The following is a 26,706-nucleotide window of genomic DNA, read 5'->3' as shown; positions in this document are numbered from 1 at the left end:
GTACTCCCTGGAGAAGAAGTACCCCAGGGATTTTGCTGATCTGCTGGCTCGGGCTGAAGGATACGCCCGAGCGGAAGAGGCCTTCAAAATGAAGGATGAAGAGACTGCGAGGGAGCGTCAGGCGGGAGATTCTGGTAAGCCTACAGTTGAGAAGAGGCCAAAGGAAGCCCGGCCTCGCTCTCGATCCCCTCCTGGACATAAGCGCGCCCATACTCCCCCCCGGGCACGCAGGCTGAGGAGCTCGGACAATAGGTTTCGGCGGGGTTCCCCACCAGGGAAGTTCCGCAACTACGCCCCCTCAACGCCTCGAAGGCCCAGGTACTGATGGAGGTCAGGGAGCTGCTCCCTAGGCCGGAGAGGATGCGCACGCACCCCGGGAAGCGTAACCCCAACAAGTTCTACCTTTACCACCGCGACCACGGCCACGACACCGAAGAGTGCATCCAGCTCCAGGACGAGATCGAGGAGCTCATCCGGCGAGGTCGGCTCGACAGATTCATCCACCGCCAGCCTGAGGGTAGAGGAGACCGGCCAAGAGCCCTCCCACTGCCCGAACCGCAGAAAAGGGAGGAGCAGCCCGGGGACCGGCCTCCTATCGGGACCATCGACTCCATCATCGGAGGGCCTCAAGAAGGAGCGGGAATACTGTAAATGTATCGCTTACTATTTCGCTTTGAATCTACCTTTCTTTTTAGCTAACATGCTCCTCCCACCTAGCATGGATGTATTATGACCGGATATGATTCCTCCAAAAGCACGGCCATGTCAGGAACAGGAGGAGAACCTCGTCCTAACATGAGCAAGGTCAAAGGCCCGATTCTTTTAGACCGGATGGGGGGAGAGGCCTCACAACGCCCTAATGTGCCCCCACAGCCTTGTTAGGGACAGGAGAAAAATCTCGCCCTAACATGAGCAAAGTCAAAGGCCCGGTTCTTTTAGACCGGATGGGGGGAGAGGCCTTACAACGCCCTAATGTGCCCCCACAGCCCTGTTAGGGACAGGAGGAAAATCTCGCCCTAACTTGAGCAAAGTCAAAGGCCCGGTTCTTTTAGACCGGATGGGGGGAGAGGCCTTGCAACGCCCTAATGTGCCCCCACAGCCATGTCAGAAACAGGAGGAGAACCTCGTCCTGACATGAGCAAAGTTGAAGGCCCGATTCTTTTAGACCGGAGGGGGGAGAGGCCTTACAGCGCCCCCACAAGCCAGGCTGATAACGAGAACCTCGCGCCGGCTCAAGCAAAATGGAAGACCCGGACTCCTACGGGAGCCGGGTTCCACCGCCCAGGAAGCTTCGCCCGGACTCCTACGGGAGCCGGGTTCCGCCGCCAAGGTAAACTTCACCCAGACTCCTACGGGAGCCGGGTTTCACCGCCCAGGAAGCTTCGCCCGGACTCCTATGGGAGCCGGGTTCCGCCGCCAAGGTAAACTTCACCCGGACTCCTACGGGAGCCGGGTTCACCACCCAAGGAAGCTTCGCCCGGACTCCTGCGGGAGCCGGGTTCCGCCGCCAAGGTAAACTTCACCCGGACTCCTACGGGAGCGGTCACACCAGGGAGCTTCGCCGGACTCCTACGGGAGCCGGGTTCGCCGCCAAGGTAAACTTCACCCGGACTCCTACGGAGCCGGTTCACCACCCAGGGAAGCTTGCCCGGACTCCTACGGGAGCCGGGTTCCGCCGCCAAGGTAAACTCACCCGGACTCCTACGGGAGCCGGGTTCCGCCGCCAAGGTAAACTTCACCCGGACTCCTACGGGAGCCGGGTTCCACCGCCCAGGGAAGCTTCGCCCGGACTCCTACGGGAGCCGGGTTCCGCCGTCGAGGTAAACTTCACCCGGACTCCTACGGGAGCCGGGTTCCACCGCCAGGGAAGCTTCGCCCGGACTCCTACGGGAGCCGGGTTCAGCCGCCAGGAAAGCTTCGCCCGGACTCCTACGGGAGCCGGGCTCCGCCGCCAAGAAAAGCTTCGCCCGGACTCCTACGGGAGCCGGGCTCCGCCGCCAAGAAAGGCTTCGCCCGGGCTCCTAAGAAAGCCGGGCTCCATCCGCTACTTCGCCAGCAAGGGTTAAAAATGGTGGCGAGGCTTGGCCACATGACGAGATCGGATGGAAGGGAAGAGCCCCTTCCCACAATGACCTCTAAGCCAAACAGGAGAAAGGGTCAACGAACGACAATATTGGTGCTACGCGCGGACAAGGTAACACAAAATGCTTTTTCCTCATTTCCGATATATGTACTACAGGGCCGGGACGGCCAGAGAAAGAGGGACAAAACGACAAGAAAAAAAGGGGCAGCTACAAAAAGGAGGTGACTACAAAAGAACTCTAAGGAGGTCCTGCTCCCTCTAACCTAGGGTGATCACCTCCATCCCCCAACCAGGACTGCCTCAGGCTCTCCACCGTTTCCTCTAGTTCTTCCTTCTTTTGCAGCATATCCTGGAGCGCCTGACGAAGTCGCCGGCTCTCAGCCTCCGCTTCCCGACGCCACTTTCGCAAAACTTTGGACTCCGCCTCTGCGTCCGCGACGGCCTTTCGCTCAAGCCCCAGTTGGATTTTTACTTGTTGCAGCTCGGCTGTCTTCTCTCCAAGGGAGACGGAAATCCCGTCGACAGTGCCTCTCAGGGCTTGGAGCTCCTCGTTATCTTGGGCGTTGGCCAGCTGCGCCCTGGTAACCAATTGCCTCTGGAGACGAACGACCTCGTCCGCCGTCCGATGGAATCTCCCTTTGTACTCTTCTACCTATCGGCGCCAGCTGGCCCGCTGCACATCGTGGCCCACCTCAGCATCTTGAAGCTGCTTCTGGAGGTCGGAAACCTTTTGTGACCATATCTGCTCATCCCGTGCTGTGAGCCGAGATGAGTTCCCTTCCAGCTGGCCGATCCTCCTCTTCGCAGCTGACAACTCCACCTTAAGGGCGCTGATCCTGGCTTCTTGAGCCCAAGTTCTGTCGCTGGCGCTCTTCGTGCATTCCTCGAGCTCCTTTGCGAAGTCTGCCTTCCTCCGGCTGTAGTCCATGATTGCCTTCACTTGGAGACTCCTGAAGTGGGCGACCTCAGCGGCGGCCTCGGAATAGCATTTTTTCGACTTACGGAGCTCGTCCTCCGACTTTTTCAACTTCTTCGTCAGGTGGAGGACCTCCTTTTTGAGCCGTTGGATAGTCGACTTCAGCGGGACCCCCAGGGGCAAGGGGAGTGCTTCGGCGGGGCGCTGCCATCGGAAAATGCAAACGTCAAGGACCAGCCCATCACAAGAAGAAAGGCAGAAAAGAAGGAGCAAGGGGAAGGAAAGACCATCCACAATAAGAAATTCAACTTTATTGATTAATTTTGAAGACAAGTGGAAAGGAAATATGGCGACAAAAGAAAGATACAAGATCGGAGGTCTCAGACCTCGGGGGCAGGGGGTGGAGAGCTCGGCGCGGGGGGCACGACTGCGGCAGCAGCGGACGAAGGGGCGGCCTCGTCGTCAGACTCCTCCAAAAAGCCGAGATCAAGGTCGGGATATCTGCCGGCCACCCTCTCTCGGCAGAGCTCGAACCCCTTGGTGAACGCCTCCAGGCCGAACTAGACGTTCAGCTCCCTCATCTCTGCGGAGGTCTTGAACTCCTCCACCGCAAGGGTCCTGGCCTCCGAGACCAGAACCGGAGTTTGCTCGGCCAGATGGGCGACCTCGGCCTCCGCCTTCCTTGCCGACTCCTCCAAGCTTCGCCTCTCCTCCTCCCAGGCTCGCCTTTCCTCTTCCCGATCTTCTCTCTCTCTCTCCAGGGCCTCCCGGAGGGTGGCCACCTCGGCCGTCTTCGCTTGAAGATGAGCAACCTCATCTTGGCAATGCTCCTCCGCCCGAAGAAGGTCCCTTCTCATGCGGTCCAACGCCTCGACATAGGCGAAGAGCTGGTGCCCGATCTGCAAGGACAGATGGAGAATTACAACAAAGACCGAGCAACTGAGCAAATAAAAATCTGCTTACCTCAAGAAAGGACCCCAAGGTGTCCCAGGCCCGCTGCTCGGGATCAGCACGGTCGATCCTCTCCACGACATCGGACAGAATGCAACCATCGAGCAGCCGATGGATCAGAGCCTTGTCGTTGAAGGGGTTCTCCGATCCCCCCTCGGAGCAGACGGACTCGTCTGCGGCGGCTCGGTGGCTTCTCGACCTGCGGGCCACCGATTTTCTCCTCCTCCCCGCGGCGGGCGCCTCCGCGGGGCGGACCTCCGGAATGGGGACCCCGGTCGGCGGGCTCCTTGAGGGAGCCCGGGGGGCCGCTGGCTCGGCATCCGAAGGAATGTCGATTGCCGGAGTCGCCTGGACGGGCACGACCAAGCTCGTCTCCTCCACCCTGGCCCTCTTCGCCGAGCCAGAAGTCGCCGCGCCCTTCCTTTTCTGGGCTCTCATGGCCTTGGCGAGCATCCGTGTGGCTTCGGCGTCCATTGCTAAAAAAAAAAAAAAAAAAGAGAGAGAGAAAAGAAAAGAAGAAGAAAAAAGCGGCATCAATTAGTCCAAAAAAAAAAAAAAAAAGAAAGGAAAAAGAGAAAGAGAAAAGAGGAGAGAAAGAAAGAGAGAGAAGAAGAAGACAAGAAAAGGAAAGATATATACTTGCTGGATCCTGAGGGCTCAGGCCGATGTTGAAAAGAAGTTGCTCCCTCAGTAAGTTCGGAAGGGAGGGAGCGGGGTAACTCAAGAGCTTCTGGGCAGCCTGAAGGTCGTCCTCTCCCAGGCTGGGAGCCCAGCGGACGGAATCCCTCAGAGACCCCCAAGGGGGCAGGCCCAGTTCCAGGGTCGGACAGTAAATGAAGAGAAATTTCCCCTTCCAGTTGTGAATCGAAGAAGGAGCGCCCTTCAGCAACCCCTTCTTTCCGAACTGGGGGGAGAAGTACCACCAATCCTTCGCTGAAGGATGGCGTTTGAAGGTATAGAAATGTCTGAACAGGGAGAGGGAAGGCTGGACCTCGGCTATATGACAGAGAGAGAGAAACCCTATCAAAAACCTAAAGGAATTCGGGGCGACAGAGGCGAGAGAAATGTCTAAGAAACGAAAGAAGGCGGCAACAAAAGCAGGAAGCGAAAGCCGGAGTCCGGCACGGAATGCCTCCTGGTACAAACAAAAGCGACCAGGAGGGGGAGCGCTGGCCCGGTCGGAGGGGCCAGGAAGCTCCAGGTCGTACTCTGAAGGGACCCCGTATCGAGCCCTTATCAGGAGAAGTTCGTCCAGAGTCGACGAACAAGGAATGGCGCCCGGTGCGAAAACCGGGCGAGACCCTGTCCCGAACGCTGGTTCGTCCGCAGAGACAGGGGCCTGGGGGTTTGAAGCAGAAGAACTCCCAGAACTTACGGGGGCAGAAGAATCGGAAGACATTTTTCTTTGAGGGAGAACCTAAAGGACCCTAGAAAAGCAAGCCGAGAAGGGAGGAAGACGCCGGAGGTCAACTCAGGAGAAGACACAAAAGAAGTGGAAGGAGGAGAGGACCCTAGGCGGTAAGAAGAGGAAGGTGGGCACTAACCTATCTTGCTCTGGGGGCCTGGGGAGCGAGAAACGGAAGGCGCCTACGGCTCGAGAGGGCGTTCGCTAGAGCAGACTCTCGGGGAGATGACAGACGCCAGCAAGAAATCAGAAGCGGAGTGGGGCGCCTGAAGGGGGGAGGACGGGTTTAAATAGGCCCTGGGATCCGACGCCATAATGATCTCGAATCCCCCCAGGCCAGTCCGCATCCGATGCGTGTCCCACTCCCCGTGGCAGACGGCTGAAGGCGGCTGGCGGTTGGCAGGGTCATAATTGCACCGTACCTAGGCCAGCGTACCTGCGGGGTCTTCGAAGCATCCTCTCGTACCGCCCCAATTCGAAAAGACTCCGGCACGCGCTCATTTAATGCCAAAATATCTGGGAGCGGCGGGGTGCGGGATTCGAAGGGACGATTCTGGCTGTACTTCTGTGTACTTCCTTCGTTTGAAATTCAAAACTCAGATGTAGGGGACTGGTGTTGGGTATAAAATACCCACAGCCGGAACCCACGGTGGAACCGCCATCAGCAAGTGCAGCTCCGCCCCGACTCCTACGGGAGCCGGGCTCCACCGCCATCAGCAAGTGCAGCTCAGCCCGGACTCCTACGGGAGCCGGGCTCCACCGCCATCAGCAAGTGCAGCTCAGCCCGGACTCCTACGGGAGCCGGGCTCCACCGACGACATCAGCGCAGCTCCGCCCGGACTCCTACGGGAGCCGAGCCCCACTGTCGACATCAGCGCAGCTCCGCCCGGACTCCCACGGGAGCCGGGCTCCGCTCTCAGTATCAACGGCTGGTAAGCTCAATCCGGACTCCTATCAGAGCCGGATTTCACCCTTAACTTTGTTTGCAGTGCAGCTCCGCCCGGACTCCTACGGGAGCCGGGCTCCACCGCCGTCAGCAAGTGCAGCTCGGCCCGGACTCCTACGGGAGCCGGGCTCCACCGCCATCAGCAAGTGCGGCTCCGCCCGGACTCCTACGGGAGCCGAGCTCCACTGTCGACATCAACGCAGCTCCGCCCGGACTCCCACGGGAGTCGGGCTCCGCTCTCAGTATCAACGGCTGGTAAGCTCAATCCGGACTCCTATCAGAGCCGGATTTCACCCTTAACTTTGTTTGCAGTGCAGCTCCGCCCGGACTCCTACGGGAGCCGGGCTCCACCGCCGTCAGCAAGTGCAGCTCGACCCGGACTCCTACGGGAGCCGGGCTCCACCGCCATCAGCAAGTGCGGCTCCGCCCGGACTCCTACGGGAGCCGAGCTCCACTGTCGACATCAACGCAGCTCCGCTCGGACTCCCACGGGAGTCGGGCTCCGCTCTCAGTATCAACGGCTGGTAAGCTCAATCCGGACTCCTATCAGAGCCGGACTTCACCCTTAACTTTATTTGCAGTGCGGCTCCGCCCGAACTCCTACGGGAGCCGGGCTCCACCGACGACATCAGCGCAGCTCCGTCTGGACTCCTACGGGAGCCGGACTTCGCCGACGACATCAGCGCAGCTCCGTCCGGACTCCTACGGGAGCCGGACTTCGCCGCCAACATCAGAACAGCTCCGCCCGGACTCCTACAGGGGCCGAGCTCCGCTCACGACCCCCACCGCCCGGAGGGCCTCATCCGGACCTCAACAGAAACTGGGCTCCGACCGTTACCGAGCTTCAATCGACAGATCCACGCCCTCTGATAGGCCCTCAAAACGGCTGCGACCCTGCTCCACCTCCTGTGGCGGACTCCGCGCAGTATCATCATTCCTTGACAAGCCGCAGTAGCCATAGCCGCCCTGCTCTACTTCCTGTGGCGGACTCCGCACAGCTCCACTATCCCCTGGCAGGCCACGGTGACGGCCACGAACCTGCTCTACCTCCTGCGACGGATACCATGCGATTCTCCTGACGACGGACGCTGCTCCACCCCTCATAACAGATTCCACATGGCGAGTCGAAGTGATGCCCACGTGTCTGCTCCATTATCTTTCGCAATCAATTCCCCTGACCGTGGGCGGCCCACTACCAGGCGGTTACAAACGTCGCCATCAGTCCGTTGCCTCCCCCGCCTATAAAAGGGGGACTCAGATACGTTATTCTTTAAGCTCTTTTGCCTTATCTCAAAACTCTACTAAACTCTCCGTTCGAGCACTCCATTCTTGTTGAGGCAGAGAACTGACTTGAGCGTCGGAGGGTCTTGCCGGAGCAACCCCACCTCCGGTTTAGACTTCCCTTGCAGGTCCCGACGGCGACCGCGGCTTCCTCAACTCCAGCTTCTCCGGCGTGGGCGAATTTTTGCACCAACACAACCAAAGCCCCAAGAACCAAGATAAGCTAGACAATCCCTTTCATAGAACTCATTGTTGCTTCTTTATTCTCTGAATCTGACTTAAGCATCGGAGGATCCTCACCAGAGTGAAAATCTTTAGTTTGGATTTATTTTGCATGTCACTCCAGCATCAATATCCCTACATGAGGCTCATTCACCCTCTCTTCGATCTTGATCGAATCGAGCAGTAACACTATCCTTTAGGTATGAGACTAATCTCTCCAAGAAGATGTGTTCTGATACATTTGAGGAGATTCGACACATGAGCTAGATCCCTTATGCTCTAGCTAAAAGAAGTCTTATGTATGTCATGCTATGTACATAACCCAAAATAGATCTTGCTGTGAGTGTCCCGAGTAGATATTGGTTGAATCCAGGCTGGGAGCACTTGATAGCTGTAAAGAATATTTCTAAGTACTTGAGAAGCACTTAGAATATGGTCTTCAAGAGGAGAAGAAAGGTTGAGGATACTAAGATTCATAATTCAAACTTAATGTCTGATGTTGATGGTAGAGAGTCTACATTAGGATGTGTTTTCTTAAGCAATGAAATTTGATAAATTGAAAGAGTTTCAAATAATCGATCATTATAATTTTCAGGAAGCTGAGTATATCCTTGCTTATGAGGTAGCTAAGGAGGCATTCTGATTTATTACAAAATTTGGTGTAATATCATAAGATGACACAATACTGTTCTTTGGCAATATAGATGCCATAGCTCTAGCTAAGGAGGCAAGGTCTCACTAGAATTTTTAGCACAATAAGAACGATATTATTCGTGACTATTCTGAGAAGTAAGACTTCGAGGATCAGAGTAGATCCTATGAAAATGTGGCTAGCTCACTAACTAAATGACTTAGCTAGCCAAGACCAAAGCACATCTTGGAGAAGATGGGGCTTAGGTTTGTGGCAGATTGGCTTTAGTGCAAGTGATAGATGGTTAGATGTATGCTTTAGAAGTTAATTAGATCGATGCATTAATTCTTTCTAGCATATAATTTTGTACTTAATTAATTAGGACAGTTAATTTCATTCATATAGTATATGTGTCCATGAGTCGTCCAATGAATTAATAAGATGATGACACATATTCTCAAAAATTGAGAATTTGAGGCATAGATCATTATTGGTTAATTTATAAACTGCTCCCGATCGTAGGATCATCACGAGGATGATGATCAATCCAGATAGGTTGGTGTACGGATCGCTTTCTTATGGGTAGATGAGTCTCGAATCTATAGTGTGGGGACACTAAGTGAGAGTGCAGGTGCTTGTTAGAAAATAAGGATGCTAAACATGATCAATATAAGAAGTCACTTAGATGTCTACTCACTCGTCAGTGACATTCTCGATGCTATAGTTATGTGAGTGATTCTTAAACCTACAGTGTCTTGACTACTCACAGTGAGGTTACTATAATTTGACTGTATATAAACTTGATCTCTTAGCTATTTGGATCCTCGCTGTGTATGTTGGCTATAGTAAATTCACTGTAGAAGTAGGGTGCATACTTAGAAGAGATTTATCGATCTTAATAGTTAAAGAGTAGTCCTACGTGATTTATGAAGTCAAGTTCATAAGACCGTGGCCATGGCATTTTGAATTATGGAAAAGAGTTTTTATGAGATTTCATGATTTGAACTCGAGCTGATTAAATCTTACATATGACAGACGATGGGGTTTGATGAGTTTTTCATAATCTCCGTTTTGTCAGAACTCACGATAGAAAAATAGAATCACATGACAACTATACCTAGAGGTTCATCTTTTTGTTCTGCTGGATTGCCACTACATACTGCTAAACGTTACTGATGGATTGTGAGATCAACGAGAATTATTTTGATGATGATCAATAATTCTCAATTGGAGAGTTAGAATTGTTCCAATCTATTGAAAGAAGTTTCAATGTTATTTTGATGGAGATCAAAATATTTTTCACTACCAGATAGAATAGAACCTATGGAGTCATACATAAAAGAGGTCTTGACTGATTGGATTGTCGAATTATGATTTCGAATCATAAATCATAAGTGATCTTAATTATCAATTTGATTGATGATTGGACTTAAATATAAAAGTTATATTGAGGACTTACTAAGAGTTAGTAAGTTATAGGAGGATTAAATTATAATTATTATATATTATTTGATTTGATCAAATATTGAGATTAAGTCTTAATTAAATTAAATCAAATTTAATTTGATTACATTTAGTTTGAGTTTGACTAAAACTAGATTTTATTAATTTAATGGGATTAGATTTAATGGATACTAGATCCAAACCTATCTAGATTAGGTTTGACCTAATCTTTAGTTATGTTTGATTTGGATAGGATCTTAGTCAAATTAAATCAGATTTAATTTGATTAGATATGATTTGAATTTGACTTGAATTGAGTTTCATTAGTCTAGTGAGATTGGACTTAACCTAATCTAAATTGGAATCCAATCTTGATTTGGATTTGAACTAGACCTTGATCAAATAAAATAAGGAGATCAAGCCCCTTAAATCCCCATTCCCCAAGGCCTTTCACGCCCATGTTTTCATGCTGAAAAGAGAGTGGGTGTGGGATAGTTGGTGTGGAGAAATATTAGGGAAGAAAAGGGTGCACCACATCATGGGAGAGAGTCCTTTTCCACTCAAACTCTAACTCTCTAACTAAACCTTAGCCTTCTTAGTTAAAATAGGAGATAAGGGTGGGACACCTAACCACCAGATGAGATCAATGTGGAACACCCCAAGAAATTGAGATTGGCATGGAGAAAGGTGGGATGCCTAAAACTATAGCATGAGGCTTCTTCAACGTAGGTAGGATGCTTTCTCTCGCTTATCTCTTCTTTCTTATAATCAATTATTGGTTGTTAGAAAATTCTCTCTCTCTCTCTCTCTCTCACCCTTATCTAAGAGTTGGATATGTCTTCCTCTTTCTCTCTCCCAAAGATATCCAAGAGTTGGACATTAAAATCAAATTTGATCTGATTTATTTTTTTTGATCCATGAGATGAACGATTTTCCTCTTCTTCTCCTAAGATCTAGTCCAAGGGTTGGACAAGAAGGAAGAACAAGAGATTTGATCTCTTATCTTTTTTTTATTGATCTTGATTTTTCTCTTGAGAAGAGAAAAGTAGAAAAAAAAATTAGATTTGATCTGATTTCGAGTTCCTCCTATAGATATATTTGATTCCATTGAGAAGAGAATTAAAATATCAAATCGATTCGATAATCTAAAGAACGATTTCTGAAAGAGAGCTAGCATCCCGGTGAGATCGAGATCTTTTGATCATATTAATGTCAGTGGATACTTGTAGAGATCAGACACTTATATGGCTACAAAAAAATCTTGAAGATATCCTCAGATCATTAGATCATAGTGAAGATCTATCCGTGCAAACATAAAATTCAGATACTTCCTTTTAGATTTTTATCTTGTATATACGATAATGACTGGATTATGAGATTTGATCTCTATGCATGTCAGATTAGATTAGTTCTAATTAAAAAATTATTTTAACATTATTTTGATGCAAGGTTGTTCTGATATAACAGTAGAATGTTATGTTGAGTGATTGTCCTGGAACAATGTTGAAGTAATATGAAAATTTTTATTTTCACTGCTTACTTTATTTATATTTAAAATTTTTAAAATTTCTGCATGCATATCTATCGTCATAGGATGACGAAATCTAACAAGAATGTCCAGTCTATTTGAGAATGCAAATAGGTTTAATATTTTTTTAGAATTAAAATGAGTAATCATATAGAGTAACATTGAGAAAACAAAATCAACAAGAGAACTTGGCTTAGCTTATTAAAAAATTTAAATTGATCTATCGATGCAAAAAGTATCTATTACTCCAATTTTATCCATATATTAATCTATAAATTATATGTTTATTATGAATAAATATTTTCTCAACACCAACAAACTTGATAGAACTTAAAATAGGCATGATATTTTGAGATAATATAATATAAACAAGAGAAGTAGGGACATTTTTGGTTCGTGTTTTAACTTAAATAGAATCCATGTTATCTTATTTAGCCAATCAACTTTTCCAATGATTGAATGGCAGTAATAAAGAATATTTTGGGGATTTCAAAAAGTTTGGGAACACATTTTCCATAGTTATACCTTTGGTTGAAAGAGATAAGTCAAATAGTTTATCTCAAATATTTCAAAAAAAAATTTTAGCACTTATTTATCAAATGTTGTGTATCTCTACTATATGAAAGGAGCATTTATTTCAGAATGATTTAAGAAATTTCTTTCATTACCAAAATAAGTGCATTGCAGGATTTCAGATTTACTAAATTTCTCATTCAATAAAATATCATTAATTAAATTATTTAAAATTATATTAAATGTTTATTTTGAACACATGCAGTTTCCAATAGAAGTCTCAATAGTATTTTTTTATATGCACTTGAGAAAATTCATATTAATTATTTGCTTTATCTCTTTGTAATACTTTTGACTCTTGGAATTTTAAAAACTCTTATGCTTTCCTTTCGGAGCTCCTAACATGCCATATGTATATATATCTTTCTTTTATTCGATCTCTTCTCCCTCCTTCAACTCCTTTGATTGAATTAGATACTTAATAAAATCTCAAGTTCATACTCTACCTTTGTTCTTTCTCTCTCCGTATTAATTGGACTCTTTAAAATCCTCTATTTTCTAAACTAGCCTCTCTTTTTCCTGCTTATTTTTAGCACAAGCATTGCACTAGAAAAATACCCCAATTAAATATTGAAAAATAGGTAGAAAATAAATCTTACCTATTAGATAAAGTAGTTCCACACCAAGAATGCCTGGGGAGTCCCTGCACTTGAAAACTTGAAAATTTAGTATTCTTAACTATTAGATAAAAGTAAATCTTAACATAGAGTTGCAAAGAATATAGGACCCACATGCAAGGACTGGAGTAGAGATGCATCCTTAGAATTTTCATTATACTATAGTCTAAACTTTTTAATTTCTCAAATGATGAAGACTAGTTTGGAAATTGTTAAATGCGTAAGCATTGATGAGGCATACCTCATGGACTAGCACTCAAAGTGCCAAAATTTTTTAATCTTTGGGTTTGTTGAATTGATGATAGCAATAAAGAATTTCGAACTCAAGAGCATCATTTGGGAAAGCCGATTTAAGAGGATAGATAAGAGATGGGTTCTTGAGAAGTTTGAATTCCTTAGAAAGAGAGAAATCAAACATCAAGCGCATGCAAGATATGGATAGGTTAGACATGTGCTTGTGTTTCCCAATTAAGAGAAGCAGAATGAATATGAATTATCAAAATGCCATTAACTTGGGCTTGAAGCATGGAAATGGAGATCCTTCTCCTTTATAGGTAAAGTTACTTTAATTAAATCAGTTCCATATTCAATTCTAATTCATATTATTTCCAATACAACTATCCCTATATATTTATGTTTTTGCTCATCATCGGACTCTCTTAAGAGATTTCTTGCATGTGCAGAGGGTTTAGACTAGCAATTTTGACATAAACAATTTCATAAAAAAATATGTTTAAAGGCATAGGTTGGTCTTAACTTAGATTAAACTAATTGACCTGATCTACATATTGTGGTGTAATTAGAAAGCTTTTCATTTCCAGAATATAATTAAATTAAATTTTGATATCCATTGAACAATAAAAGTTCTATCTGTAAATATTTCCCATTTCAACTATTAACTTTATGAAGACATTATATTCTAGAAAAAATTGTGTACATGATTGGCAAGATGCACAGTGTTTTTATGTTCTTTATATCAATGATTTTTCTTTTTTTATTTTTTCCTTGCGACATTGCATCAGCTACCATATTTGATTTAAAAAACAAAACATTTCGTATATTTATATATTTTTTGTTATTTTGATGTTATTAATTCATGAATGTTTTGAAAATTTGATGGTCCAGATATCATTTGCATAGAATGTTTTATGCTGTTGTTTGCAAATTGCGGTTCCAAATCCATTGAACCCAGTCCGCACACTGGCGGACTCCAAAAAACTATTAATTTTAATTTTGAAATTTTTTATTTTTCTTAAAAAAAATAGCAAAGACGAGGGACCGAGGGCTCGCGTGGACTCGTTCGCTTCTCTCTTTCTTCTCCCTTCTTTCCTAGTTGGCTAAAACCCCAGAAACCTAGGAGGTGAAGGAGGGGTTTTTCGATCGAAAGGAGGGATTTTTGATCGAGTAATCGAGTAAAACAGAGTACAAAATGTCAGCGGCGGCGCAGGAAGAGGACAAGAAGCCGGCCGATCAGGCGGCGCACATCAATCTAAAGGTTAAGGGCCAGGTATAACCTTTCTCAATCCGTTGCTGAGATTTTTTTTTTTTTTTTTTTAATTCCTTTGGATTATTCTCTTTATTTTAATGCTGGATTGTAAGATCTTGTTCCTTTTTTTTTATTCCTCTTATTTCTATTGGATCACTTGATTATAGTTCTGAATAGTACGACTGGTTTGATCAACTATTGATTCATGGAATCTGGAAAATCTTTTAACTTTTCGAAGAAAGGAGATGCTTTTTTTGTTGTTTTAAAGATTAAAGTTTAAAAGGTCCCTGCTTACTCGATAAATTCCAGTTTTAATACTAGTTTCTGTGCTTTTGCTCTTTATTTGGGTCTTGTTCATGTTTAGAACCACCTAGCTTTTTTTTTTTTTTTTTGAAAAAAAATCTTATAACTATGGTTGCATGACATTGCTGGCGAGCAATAAGCTGTGGGATTGATTGGTTTTGGGACTTGTAAAATGTTTTTAAACGTTCTTTTAGTATTGCCACACAGCTAAGTGCGGTGGCCATTGCTTGGTGCAATGGTAAATGCTTGGGCTGACAAGTTCAATGGCCCGAGTTCAAGTCCTGGGGCAACCACTGTGTAAAAGAAAAAAAAAATGCTGAAGGTTAGGAACATAACTGGGCAATGGCATTTTTTGGCCAGAAGGGATTTCATAAGAGAACCAGTTTAAAATGTTTGAATAGTTGGCTGGAGGGTCTGAAATGATGAGGACATAATCTGGAAGGCCTTGAAGGAGCTTTAGAATAAATTTGGAATGAAGTATTTACCCTTTCCTTCCTGCCTCATAGAAGTGAGAATTCGTGATTGATGATCCTTTGTAGTCTCTGCTGTTGGACTTGTTTGTGTTGAGATATGCTCCCCTCCTGAAGATACCTTTTTCTTGGTTGAATGCTCTCTACTTATGGATTAGGGCATAATGATTACATTCCATTTTGAGAAATAAATAAAATTTTATTAGGTAATGTAAATCTTATCACTTATCCTTTGTTTGGTATAAAGGATAGATTGAAGGAAGGATGAATGGAGGAAGATGGATGGATGAGAGAGAGGATGAATGGAGGAAGATGGATGGATGAGGGAGATGATGAATGGATCTTCCATCCGTTCTTTCGTATGTTTGGTGAAAGAATGATGAATGGATGAAAATGATTTTCTTCTCTGTTTGGTTTACGAGGAATGAAAGAGAGGATGGATGATATTTATATGGCATTTTTATTAGACTAACTTTTGATAAAAATATTACTATTATAAATTTATAACACTTATTTATACCAAAAAGTAAACAATATATAAACTTATAATCATTATAATCTATAATTATATAAATATTTAATTTAATTTAATAAATAATTTAATAAATTAATTATTAATAAATTAATTATAGGATAAACTAGAAAAAACTATCCACTTGAGTTTAAACTTAAAAGTAGCCACCTACTTGAGTTTCAAGTAAAAGCAGCTATCCATTTGAAACATAACTTAAAAGCAACTATCTAAATAGAGATGAAATGACCCAATTGTCCTTGCAGTTATAAAGCAATACTATACTATTATAAAGTAATACTATACTATTATAAAATTATATTGCATTATTATAAAGCAACACGGTATTGTTGTAAAGTAATACTACAATAAAGAAATACTATTCTATGATAATATAATACTATCTTATTGTAAAGGAATACTACACTAGTATATTACAATAAAGCAACACTGCATTTATTATAAAAAATACTACACTAATAAAATATAATACTATCTTATTATAAAGAAATATTACACTAATATAATACAATGAAGCAACATTGTATTATTTTAAAACAATATTACACTAATATAATGTAATACTATCTTATTGTAAAGGAATACTACACTATGATAATATAATACTGCAGTATTTTAAAGGATATAAGGGTATAAGAGTATAAAGATCATTTCAGTCAAAATGGATAGTTGTTTTTAACTTATGTTTCAAATAGATAGCTACTTTTACTTGAAACTCAAATGGGTAGCTATTTTTTAGTTGAAAGTATTGCTGAAAATTTATCTCTAGTTTTCTATTAATTATATAATAATAATAATTAATTTATAATTTAATTTAAATGGTTAAATAATATTATACAAATAGTTAACCAAAAAATAGTAAATAAAAATAGAGAAATAGAAGATAATTCTAATTATTTAATTATAATTATCAAAATTATATATTAAAATTAAAATAATTAATAATAAAATTTAATAGCATGTGATTAATATTGTATATATAAAAATATATATAAATAATATGAGTGAAGAAGTGAAGAAATATTATAGTTTTGTCAAAAAAATTAATGAAGAGTACTTTTGTTAATGCAAAAATCTATCCATCAATGCTTTATCCATCTTTTTTTGCATCCTCTCAAATTAAAAGGATGCAAATTGGTGGGCTAGGGTGGATGGACAACTCTTTTTTTTTTATCCATCCTTCCTGTAATTTTTTGAACCAAATAGTGGATGGAGGCCATCCATCCTTTCAATCCCATCCATCCATCCTCTCATTATCCCAATCAAATACATTGTTAGTGATATTGTGGAGAGGGATGGGGTAATTAAAGTCCCATAATATTAGCTCTGAGTGGAATGATGACAAGGAACGACACATAAGTTTACAGTAGGGGGCAGCATTTTTTTAATTACTTTGGCATCTTCCACCAATTTGGATGGCCATGCAGAAGAACCACCATTTGCTCTAGGGTTAGTGGTCTCTCTCAATGCATGCTATATTGTACCAAATTGGATGGTATGGGGCATATCAAACCAATATGGTACTGGTAAACAGTATGGAGGACATATCAACTGGCCCCATACTGACATAGTAATAGTGTGGCACCGGTATGGGCCCGGTACCAAGATGATATATCTTGGTCTTTTTGTTAGGTTAGATCTATAAGGGAGTTGCTGGACTTATCAAGTCCTAGACTACCGCCAAAACTTAGTGAGATGGAGTGGAGTTGCTTTTTTGCATAACTGTTTTCCTTGACTACTATATCTTTTTTAGTCAGACATGGCTTACCTGTTTGTTTCAGTTGTCTTTCTCTGTCATTGTAAAATTTATTGAATCTACATAACTTGGCTCTTTAAATTGAAGACTGAATTGCCAGACTGGGAAAGGTAGCTACCATTCATATATTCATACTCAGGAGGGACAGTGATTGTTTAATAACCTTGAACTAGAAGGGTAGTATTCCACGGCTTGCATCAAGGTTGTTAAAACACACAGTTTTTAGGTGGAGGATGGTTAATAATTTCTGGATTGTTTGTGAATGTCCTTTTTTCCATCCCTTTGACAATTGATTCTAGCATGGCACGCAATCTGTGTTGAGCTACCATGAAACAGGGTTGTTACAGGTTCTATATTGCCTTGCAGCTTGATACTATGATGTGGTTTTTATCTGCTACATGATTATACTTGGGTTACCTACAAGGGCACTTTTAATTGATGAAAAGTACCTGACTGCATGGAGCGGCATTGTGAGGAACTCTGCTATTGGACATGTTGTCCTGGTTGTCATAATTATGACATATTATTATTATTATTATTATTATTATTATTATTATTATTATTGTTATTGTTATTATTATTATTTCAAATAGCTTTGACTATATAGTTGTTTGGGTTTGCCTCACAGGGATGAAAAGAAATGAACTAGTTGTTATTGGGTGGGGAAATTAAGGCGAATGGCGAAGGAAATGAAAGTTTTCCTTTGTTGTTATTACTAGAGGAATGCTGGCAAGCCAAGCCCTAGGTTGCTAAGATCAATTTTGTTTTTTTTTGTTTTTTGTTTTGTTTTTTTTTTTTTTTTGTGCTGATGTCAACTGCATCCTATCTGAGAGAAAATAAAACTGACATATGTAATTTCTTTGGTAATTTGGGACTGAATACCTAACAAACCCTTCCCCACAGCATGGGCAGTTTCCTTCCATATGTGCTATTCCCTCCTCTGATTCTATTTTCTTCCTCATTTCTTGACATGCCTCAAGCTCTGATAGGCCTTTTTTTTGTGCAGCAAGGTTTATTTAAAACAACAACAACAACAACAAAAAAAGAACTAGTTTAGCAAGTGAAGTACCCTGTTTCAGCAAATGTCTTAGGCATATATCTCAATCTGAATAACTACATCAGGTTGGATAAATTTTTTTCCTTATTTAATTTCAGAGGTACAAGGTAGATGGTTGAGTAAGGGTTGCAAAATATGAATAGATTGAAGAAGGGGTTCATTTCATGTGGTTTAATGGGTCTTGTGGGTGTAAGTGTGCTCTAGTTAATTACATATGCTAGGAAGCTGAGAGCCAGTACTCCTGAGTGCAATTCTGTTGGGTATTGACCAATCAGAAGGTGTGTCAATGGATATAGGAAGTTAGGGCATGACTTGTTTGCATTTCTTCATCATTTGTCCTTCGACCGACAGTAAAAATATTGAACCTTGTCAACAAGTATGTGGAATGCCTTGTGCTCGAATTCAGTATCTTAGTTACAAGGACGACTGGACGAGTAAGCAGGTCCAAGCAAGATTGGCAGAAAGTAGCATACTTGTGGGTCGCACTTGTTTATAGGATGTTAGGCTCCAAGTTATGCCATGTATACCCATGACCCTTTCCAGTACTTCTTAGTGTAAGTGCTTTTTTTTTAGTGTTCGTTAACATATGTTGGCAATTATTCTCTCCGTATCCAGTGCCACAGTGCCACTATAGTCCAGACGTTCTTTTCGTTGTTGCTACTAAAATGATGAAAATGGCAGAGTGCATAACTATAGCAGAGAAGGTTACTATTTGTTTGTTTGTCAAAAAGGCCTGTATCTATATTTATCATTTAGCATCTAAACTCCTGCTCTCTAGTTTGTTTAGGGGTTCCTTCGTAACTTGCATATGCTTTTTATATTTCCACAAAGTGTTTTTTCCATGAAGTTGTCTTTGTTATTCAGGATGGGAACGAGGTGTTTTTCAGGATCAAGCGCAGTACTCAGCTACGGAAGCTCATGAATGCATACTGTGACCGACAATCAGTGGATTTCAATTCCATTGCTTTCCTGTTTGATGGCCGTAGGCTGCGTGCAGAGCAGACCCCAGATGAAGTAAATTTTTGAATTTCTTGCATTACAAATATGAAAATATAATCAAATTTCCTTTTAGATTTTACATCTTGATATTTCTTCCTTTGATATCTTTCAGCTTGAAATGGAGGATGGGGATGAAATTGATGCTATGCTGCACCAAACAGGTGGTGGTATGGAAATTGTGGATATCTTTTAGTTTCCTGATGGCGTTTGTGAACCTTTCAAAGCAACTAGCAGACACAGTATTTGGTTTGTCTTATAGTTTAGACCATGGACGTGTGTGTTATCTGATTATGAACTTTTAAGAATCATTTTGTGTTTTTGAGGTGGAATCCTTGTTGGAATTTATATGCTTTTCCCTTATTGTTGGACGGTTGGATATTTCATGTTGCTGTTGAACTTGTGATCATACTGGATATAGGTATATGCATTCCTGATAATTACTTGCCAATAGTATACATGGAAATCTATTAAGCACCGGTATGCCTTTTTCATGTCTGTACCAGCACCAGGTACGTTTCCGGTGCTGGTACATTTCCGGTGCGGCAAAATACGCACCGCCGGCGCACCCCCCCCCCCTTTTTTTTTTGTTCCAATGTTCGGGTATGTCTTTGATACGGCTTGGGTGTGGCTGGGTGCGGCTAGGGTATTGGTAGCAGCAATTTTGGTAAATTAGATGGAAAAAAAGAAAACTCACTGTGTAAACAGAGGCTTACTATTATTATTATTATCACTTGATTATCAAGACTTATTATTTTGATTTCTTCTACTTATTTAGACTGCTAGTTTATTTCTTTTCGTTAATTATAAGTATTTGTTTGTTTTTTATGATGATACTTATAAATTTAGTTGAGATTTGAGAACTTAATTTTATTAATATTCGAATATTATATATATGATTCAGTTTTTTCATATATTTTTGTTAATATTGAAATATTATATATATTCAAATATTAATAAAAATATAAAATATATAGACGTATCCGTATCATGGTTTTTTAATTTTTGCCGTATTGGCATATCCGTACCACAAAGTATCCATACCGCATACCGGTATCTATGCTTCCTAGATCGAAATTGCTGCAGTATCCTATAGAAAATTAGGTGTTTGGGCACATGATGTCATTGATTTGGTATCAGTAGTTATATCCTGTGAATTCTAGGTTAAGATGAATACCGCTTGTGCATGTTTAGGACTTTAAGGCTTGATTGCTTTGGACTGCTTATTGTCATGCTGATTGATGGAATAACAAGCATGTAGATAGTAATTGATTAGGAGTTGGTTGCATACGGACAATTTGTATGAAACATGACTAACAATGTACTCACATGAAGCGTTGCTGACAGAGTGAGAAATAAGTACTTCATAAATGTTTCACTGACAACCTAAATTCTAAGAGAGCGAAAAGAAAAAACGAGGCTAAAATCATGCAGTAAAACGAGCTGACATAGTATACATAACCACCTAGGAATCCTACAGCAAATGTCTCCATCAATGGGTGAATTAGGACAAAATGCTGGAATCTAATGAGAACCTTCTCTATGATGCGTAATGTGACATGGGTGTAACATAAGGTTGTTCTATTATGACTTAGGTGGTACAGATACAAAATACAGAAACATCTCATTCATCTGACCCTTCCTAGACTTTGCAATAGCAGGTCTTATGCATCAAGATACCCTTACACTGTGAATTGTAAGGTATGCTGAAGTTAATGAGACGGTTTAACACTGGCAGGAACTATAATTTGGTTCACAATTTGCTAAGATTGTGGGTACAGAGAAAAATGGTTGAATCATATAAGCTAATTACTTAGAAGAATATAGAACTAGGTGGTAAGCCAGTTCTTGGAAGCTACACTACATGATTTTTCAACTGAATCATTTCCATTCTCACTGCTAGTTGATGTTCATAATTCTTCGGCAAATGAAATTTTCTTACTCCTATTTGTGTTTCTTCCTCAGACATGCTTTTCATGAAATACATACTAATTTAACTTTAATTACCAAATTCATGAAGCAGGTGTGCTACATTAGAAAGATCTATAAAAAGAGTTTACCAAGTTGCTGTACTAGTATTTATGTCTTTAGTTTGCCAAAAGATGATCATGCAATTTGGATGGCCTGAATGTGAATCATTTCTATTTTCATAAGCAATCTGTGCAGCAAGCATGGGGCAAGCTCTGTCATGGAAGAGGTAACAGATGTGTTGGGATAAGATGCCATGCCGTTAAATAAATTTGAAGAAATTGTGGTTTTTTGCCCAATTTTCCTGATCTTTGTAATGCCAAAAAGATACTAAAGAGTTGCAGTACCGTGAATCCGCTTCGTCCTCCGTTTTGTCGTCAGTATCTTCTTCTTCTTTATTCAAAGGTGAATCATGATGCATGATTTTGAATCGCAAGAAGTTATGGAGCTTATTATCATATTTAACCACCAGCCTTCTTCATTCACGATATGTTGAGCTATACAGAATTTCTGGTCTAATTACTGTCATGCACTTTTTTCTCAAGTCTCAATGGCAATCTGTCACATTACACATAAAAAGCATCTCTCTACTTCCCCTGCCTAGCTTAACTCTATTAAAAGCCTTCCTCTCCATTCTTCAATATAGTTGGTTAGGTAATGAAATGGTCACTCTACAGCTCTTGTTGGCCGTCAGTTTTGATGGACCTAATTTCCATATCTGTTCCTAATTTATCGAAGCTGCTTGCTATAGTTCCGTTTTTATTTTTAGGGAGCATGGTCGGAAAACAAATCATCTAAAATTCAGAACAGCCTTCAAACTTTTAAAGAGGGCCTCACATCTGTCTCCAGTTTTTGACAGATTTCTAATATATGAGGTCATGGATTCTGTATAACTGGTGATGAGTTTACCTCAGATTATGGCATTGGGAATTGGCTTATAACTGGTGACTGAGGTTACCTTGAGATTGTTTGCCCTACATTGTTGCGGTTACTATAACACAATTCATAGTTGAGGCACTGCAAAAGACCATTAAGTTTATTGCCAGGTCCAACTCTGGTTCATGTCTCTTTTCTTTTCTTTTCTTGTTTGCTGTTGTTTCTTTGTTAGTATGTAATATCAGGGTAAACAACATGTAGCTGAATGTTGGGTGGAAAAACACGAAAGCTGAAATGCTTGGTTATTTCTAACCTAATTATGGGGCAGAAACCAATTTATCACTTCTTAAGATAATAGGGCAGCTTGATACCTGGTGTTTCAATATTCATCCAGTTACGCTGCTTATTTATAATCTTCTGTATGTTATGCTCACGTTATGATGATGGAAAGGGCTCTGCCATACTCTACTTCAGTGGAATATTTAGGCTTCAATTTTAGCATCCAAATTTGCCTTTTTTCTTTTTTAGCTGTAATCTCACCATGTTTGGGTAGTTATTATTCAGTTGAGGACCTCCATCATGCTTTCATGAACCAAAATCATCTGGGGTGCCCCTATCCATTAGCAATGAGGTTTACAGGCTTGCAGCAAGTAATAACATCAATAAAAATTGGAGAAAAGGGCTTCCAAGTACCCAAGCTTTGCCAAGTTCTACATTCAATACAATAGGAATATGCAATCATGATTCTGAGAACATCTTTTTTTGTTCTAACAATTAAAATTTTCATATTATTCCTTCTCATTCACTGGATAATAATTGGTAATATTTATTTTCTGCAACATACTGATAGCAAACAGCAGGAAATACAATAATTAAGCATTCACCATGGTGATGTTAAGCAACTAGAAACTGCCATGTTAAAAGCTTGTTGCAAGTTTAACACAACCCTTTACAGGACAGATCAAAATTCCTTCTTCACGTTTTCAGAAATGGTACAACCATTGAGCTGAGGAATAGTTCTGCTACAGAAAAGGCACTAATTTTGGAAGTGAAGTAATTTCTATGAAAAAAAAAAAAAAATCACAGAATCACAGCAATGCTGCCAATCCGATTCCAACCCTCATGGAGTGCTTCAGAAACTTCTCAGCACATTTGCTGAAACATATCTGTTCCTGATCGAGAGAGTTGCCTGGATGGGATCCATACAATCTGAGAAACATCTCTTTACCAGTGAAGTGTACATCTTAGACTGCACGAAATGAGTTACCGGCTAGCTATCCTTTCGACGTCCAACCAGCAGTAATCGGTAGTTAGCGAAATTTTTTGTGCACCGCGGGCGGTGCAGAGCCGCAAGAACTGCATACACTATTCATGGTGCAGAACCACGTGACTGGCTCATGCATCGGATCGAAGGCTCATGCATTGGGATCGAAAAAAAAAAAAAATTTTTGGGCACCATGCATCGGCCCATACGTGAGTCAATCATTATGGATGGTGCGTGCGTTCTACACCGTCTTCAGTGCACAAAGAATTTCTTTTCGTAGTTATCATGTGCGCTAGCAGAAGGCCTCAGCCCAATTTGTTAGAGGGAAGGGTCAAGTTGTTCATCTAAGTATTTTCAGATGCCAGTAGTGCAGCATGTGGGAAACAAATTATGCTACCAAGTGGTTGGCAAGCCATGCTTCAAAACCACCTTCTGTTTATTCTTGTGCCATGCTGACTTATATAAGTGGCTCCATATATTGACCTAGTCAAAATGGAGTTGCAATTGTCACTGTGCTAGATTGAATGATTTCCACTCACCCAACCCATAGTTATGAATCCCAGATCCATCCAAAGTTTTAAATCTCATGGAACTATCTCAATTTTTTCGTGGAATGAAATGCACTACTGTTCTGATACTTGTGATAGAGGATATCCCAAGATATGGTGATTGGAACGTAGAGATGATGGTGAGCTGGTCCTATCTCAATACATGGGATGGTACTCCATCTTAATATCCCGTAAGACATTTTGTCAAAAACCTAAATCCTTGGATCCATTAGAACTAATTACCAGCTCTAGAATCCTACAATTAAGGGCCGTTTAGTTGGAGGTAATCTAATATGGAAAAATGATTCTCAGGTTAGATTACCATGTTTAGTATGAAAAAAGAAAGAAAGAGATAGTAAAAAAGTTGATGAACCCCATATTTATTTTCTGAAGAGAGAAGGTAAAATAAATATCATTGAGGGATTGGTATTTGATAAATTTTCTAATGACGATAATCCATACTTGATAAAAATATCCTCAATAAAGTTGCATATGTAATTATGAAATTTATTCTGATATCTTTCTAAATAAAAAACTTTTATAAAAAAAAATTAAGATAAAGATAATATTATGTAAAGGACTATGTGAGTATAACCATTACATAAAAATTAATTGAAGATGACAATATTATTCTAATATTAAAATTTAAAAATATATTTATAAATTTGATCATATTCCTATATAATTTTCTCTCCAACCAACGTAGTAATTTTTTTCCAACGTCATTTTTTGAAATAATTTTTCACTAATCAAATATAATAAAAATTATTTTCCTTCACAATCATTATTCTAGATAAATGATTCCTAAAATTTATTAGATTATAGAATAATCTGAAACACCCGAACCGAATGGACCCTTGGAGCCATTTAGAAGTTGGCGAGATGCTGATCAAAGTCTTAAGCATGTTTTATCCTTCAAAAACTTACCTCAATGATTCTAATTGAGCTTCGAATCCTAATTGTCTCATTACTAACGCCATATCATTCACAGATAAACTACATTGTATGCCCTTCCAATTATCATCGTTAATTCAGTGATCACTGCTCTTTCATACATTATATATGGTATTCTCACTGCTCACTGCCATTCTTTTACAGTTTCTTCTCTTGTGCCATCCTGAGGCCTGGATAACATTCACTTTACAGTGATTCAACAGACGAAGCTACCGGAACGTTGCTCCAATATCACTCCAAATAATCACAGATGAGCTTGTGCCAAGCTTGGTTTTTTACACAAAACAAACAACAAATTTTGCTAGAAAAAGCCAACAGATCCTCGCACAAAGTAATAAATCATAACTGAGAAACTTATATGTTGCATTCTAATTTGGAAATTACATGATTATGTATAGTTTACAGATAAAAGCTTGCTATAGATATTTCTGATGGTCGCACAAAAAGTAATACAGCCAACAGATAAGAAATGCTTTTTTCCAGACTGATGATCGATGATTGTAGATGCCACTCCTGGACCAAAAAGAATCCCAACATGATAACCCATGATCACGGATGTTAATGCACCCAAGTAAAACAAAGAAATTCCTATATGAATCGATAATAATTCATGTTCTACTTGCAGCCCTGATATCTGAAGTCTGAGATTGCAGTTAAGCAGGTAATTGAAGCTTGACATTGTTCTTCCAGCTGCAATTTACATGAAATTAGGAGTCAGTATGAAAACATTGCTTTCTATAGAAGATATTCAGAAAACAATAATTATTTACCTATTGAAGTAATAATAAAAGAAATCAGCATAAAGCAATGTCTGCACTAGTCCAGATATCCAAGCTGTGAACAATAAACAGTAATATGAGCATAAGAATTAATAATAAAAGAAGGAAACACTTCTACATGAGAAAGGACCAAAAGCCAATTAGAGGATCCATACTTATCCAATGAATATAGTGTGGCTCGGTGAAGTAGCGATAAATCCAGTTGAGGATATACAATGCTCTGTATGCACTGCATCAAAAAAGGCTCGATAGTTTAAGACCACTTTGTCTAGATGAACTAGATGACTGGCATTCCACTTTGTTTAGTGGACGAAATCATGCAATTATAAAGAGTACCCAAAAAGGAAAAAAAAAATCCAATGTGAAGAAAATTATAAGTTTGCAACATTTTTCTTTAAAAATTGTAGGAAGTGTGGGCAGGACATGTTCCTGGTGGAATTTCTAGTAGACATGATGTGGTAGTAAAATTACATGAAGCTGTAGAAAGAAAGGGATCGATTCTGCTAGTGGACATGCCTGGAGACATTACAAATCCATCAGTCAGATCTTCATAGCTGATCAAACAATCACTTCAGTTTTTATGTACTTAGGGCAAGCATCCAGCTTTTAAAGCGATAATAAAGCTACAATGGATTTCGGGCAAACCCAGATCATAAAAAGCTTCTCAGTGTCAATCTGATTTTCCCCTTTTTTACCCATTTTCTGAAGGATATGATGAGAGCAATGAATGAACAGGAACATGAAACTATTTTGTTTTAGACTTACATGCCAATGTCCAGGTAATTCATGTCAGAATTCCTAGCCAAAGATTCAGATATAATATCTCACTGAAAGACAGGTACAATTGTGAAAAATGACAAGATAAGCTAAATTTAGTAAAAATTTAGAACACCACACAAGCAGCATAAAATTTAAAATGTTGATATATGAAGGAAACAACCTGGTAAATTTGTGCATGAACTCTTCCTTTAAGTCTAGGATACAACAGCTTTTCCCCCTCTCTTAAACCAACTCTATAGCCTACAAAAATACCTAATAAAAGAAATTTTGATTCTTGTTTCCCATGTACAACGCAGAATACATGATCATCCAGAATCATGCATCTCTACATTGAAAAATCT

The 26,706-nt window shown here is 41.2% G+C and overlaps 1 protein-coding gene and 1 long non-coding RNA gene across 3 annotated transcripts; one reads left to right on the top strand and one right to left on the bottom strand.

Annotated features, from left to right (window-relative positions):
* Positions 1-13,870: 13,870 nt before the first annotated feature.
* Positions 13,871-19,636, top strand: LOC140851733 (small ubiquitin-related modifier 2-like). Its single transcript, XM_073243826.1, has 3 exons — positions 13,871-14,103; positions 19,065-19,214; positions 19,312-19,636. The coding sequence occupies exons 1-3, from the start codon at positions 14,026-14,028 to the stop codon at positions 19,390-19,392; spliced, it is 309 nt and encodes a 102-aa protein (XP_073099927.1). The 5' UTR covers positions 13,871-14,025; the 3' UTR covers positions 19,393-19,636.
* Positions 19,637-24,852: 5,216 nt separating this feature from the next.
* LOC140851600 (uncharacterized) lies at positions 24,853-26,250 on the bottom strand. 2 transcript variants are annotated; one of them, XR_012134346.1, is made up of 4 exons: positions 26,057-26,250; positions 25,741-25,814; positions 25,577-25,640; positions 24,853-25,496 (listed from the first exon to the last, which is right to left on the bottom strand). It is a non-coding gene; the product is annotated as an uncharacterized lncRNA (long non-coding RNA). The 2 variants fall into 2 exon arrangements; XR_012134345.1 differs by having other exon boundaries at positions 25,741-26,244.
* Between the last annotated feature and the right edge of the window lie 456 nt (positions 26,251-26,706).

This window comes from Elaeis guineensis, chromosome 9 (genome assembly GCF_000442705.2).
Source record: "Elaeis guineensis isolate ETL-2024a chromosome 9, EG11, whole genome shotgun sequence".
Lineage (NCBI taxonomy): Eukaryota > Viridiplantae > Streptophyta > Magnoliopsida > Arecales > Arecaceae > Elaeis > Elaeis guineensis.
Note: the sequence above shows the minus strand (reverse complement) of the source record. Positions and strands in the feature narration are given on the sequence as shown.

Excerpts from the sequence above, each read along its gene's own strand:
- LOC140851733 (XM_073243826.1), top strand. The coding sequence starts at position 14,026 with ATGTCAGCGGCGGCGCAGGAAGAGGACAAGAAGCCGGCCGATCAGGCG. Across the intron at positions 14,104-19,064 it reads ATCTAAAGGTTAAGGGCCAG|GATGGGAACGAGGTGTTTTT; the intron begins GTATAACCTTTC and ends TTTGTTATTCAG. Across the intron at positions 19,215-19,311 it reads CAGAGCAGACCCCAGATGAA|CTTGAAATGGAGGATGGGGA; the intron begins GTAAATTTTTGA and ends GATATCTTTCAG.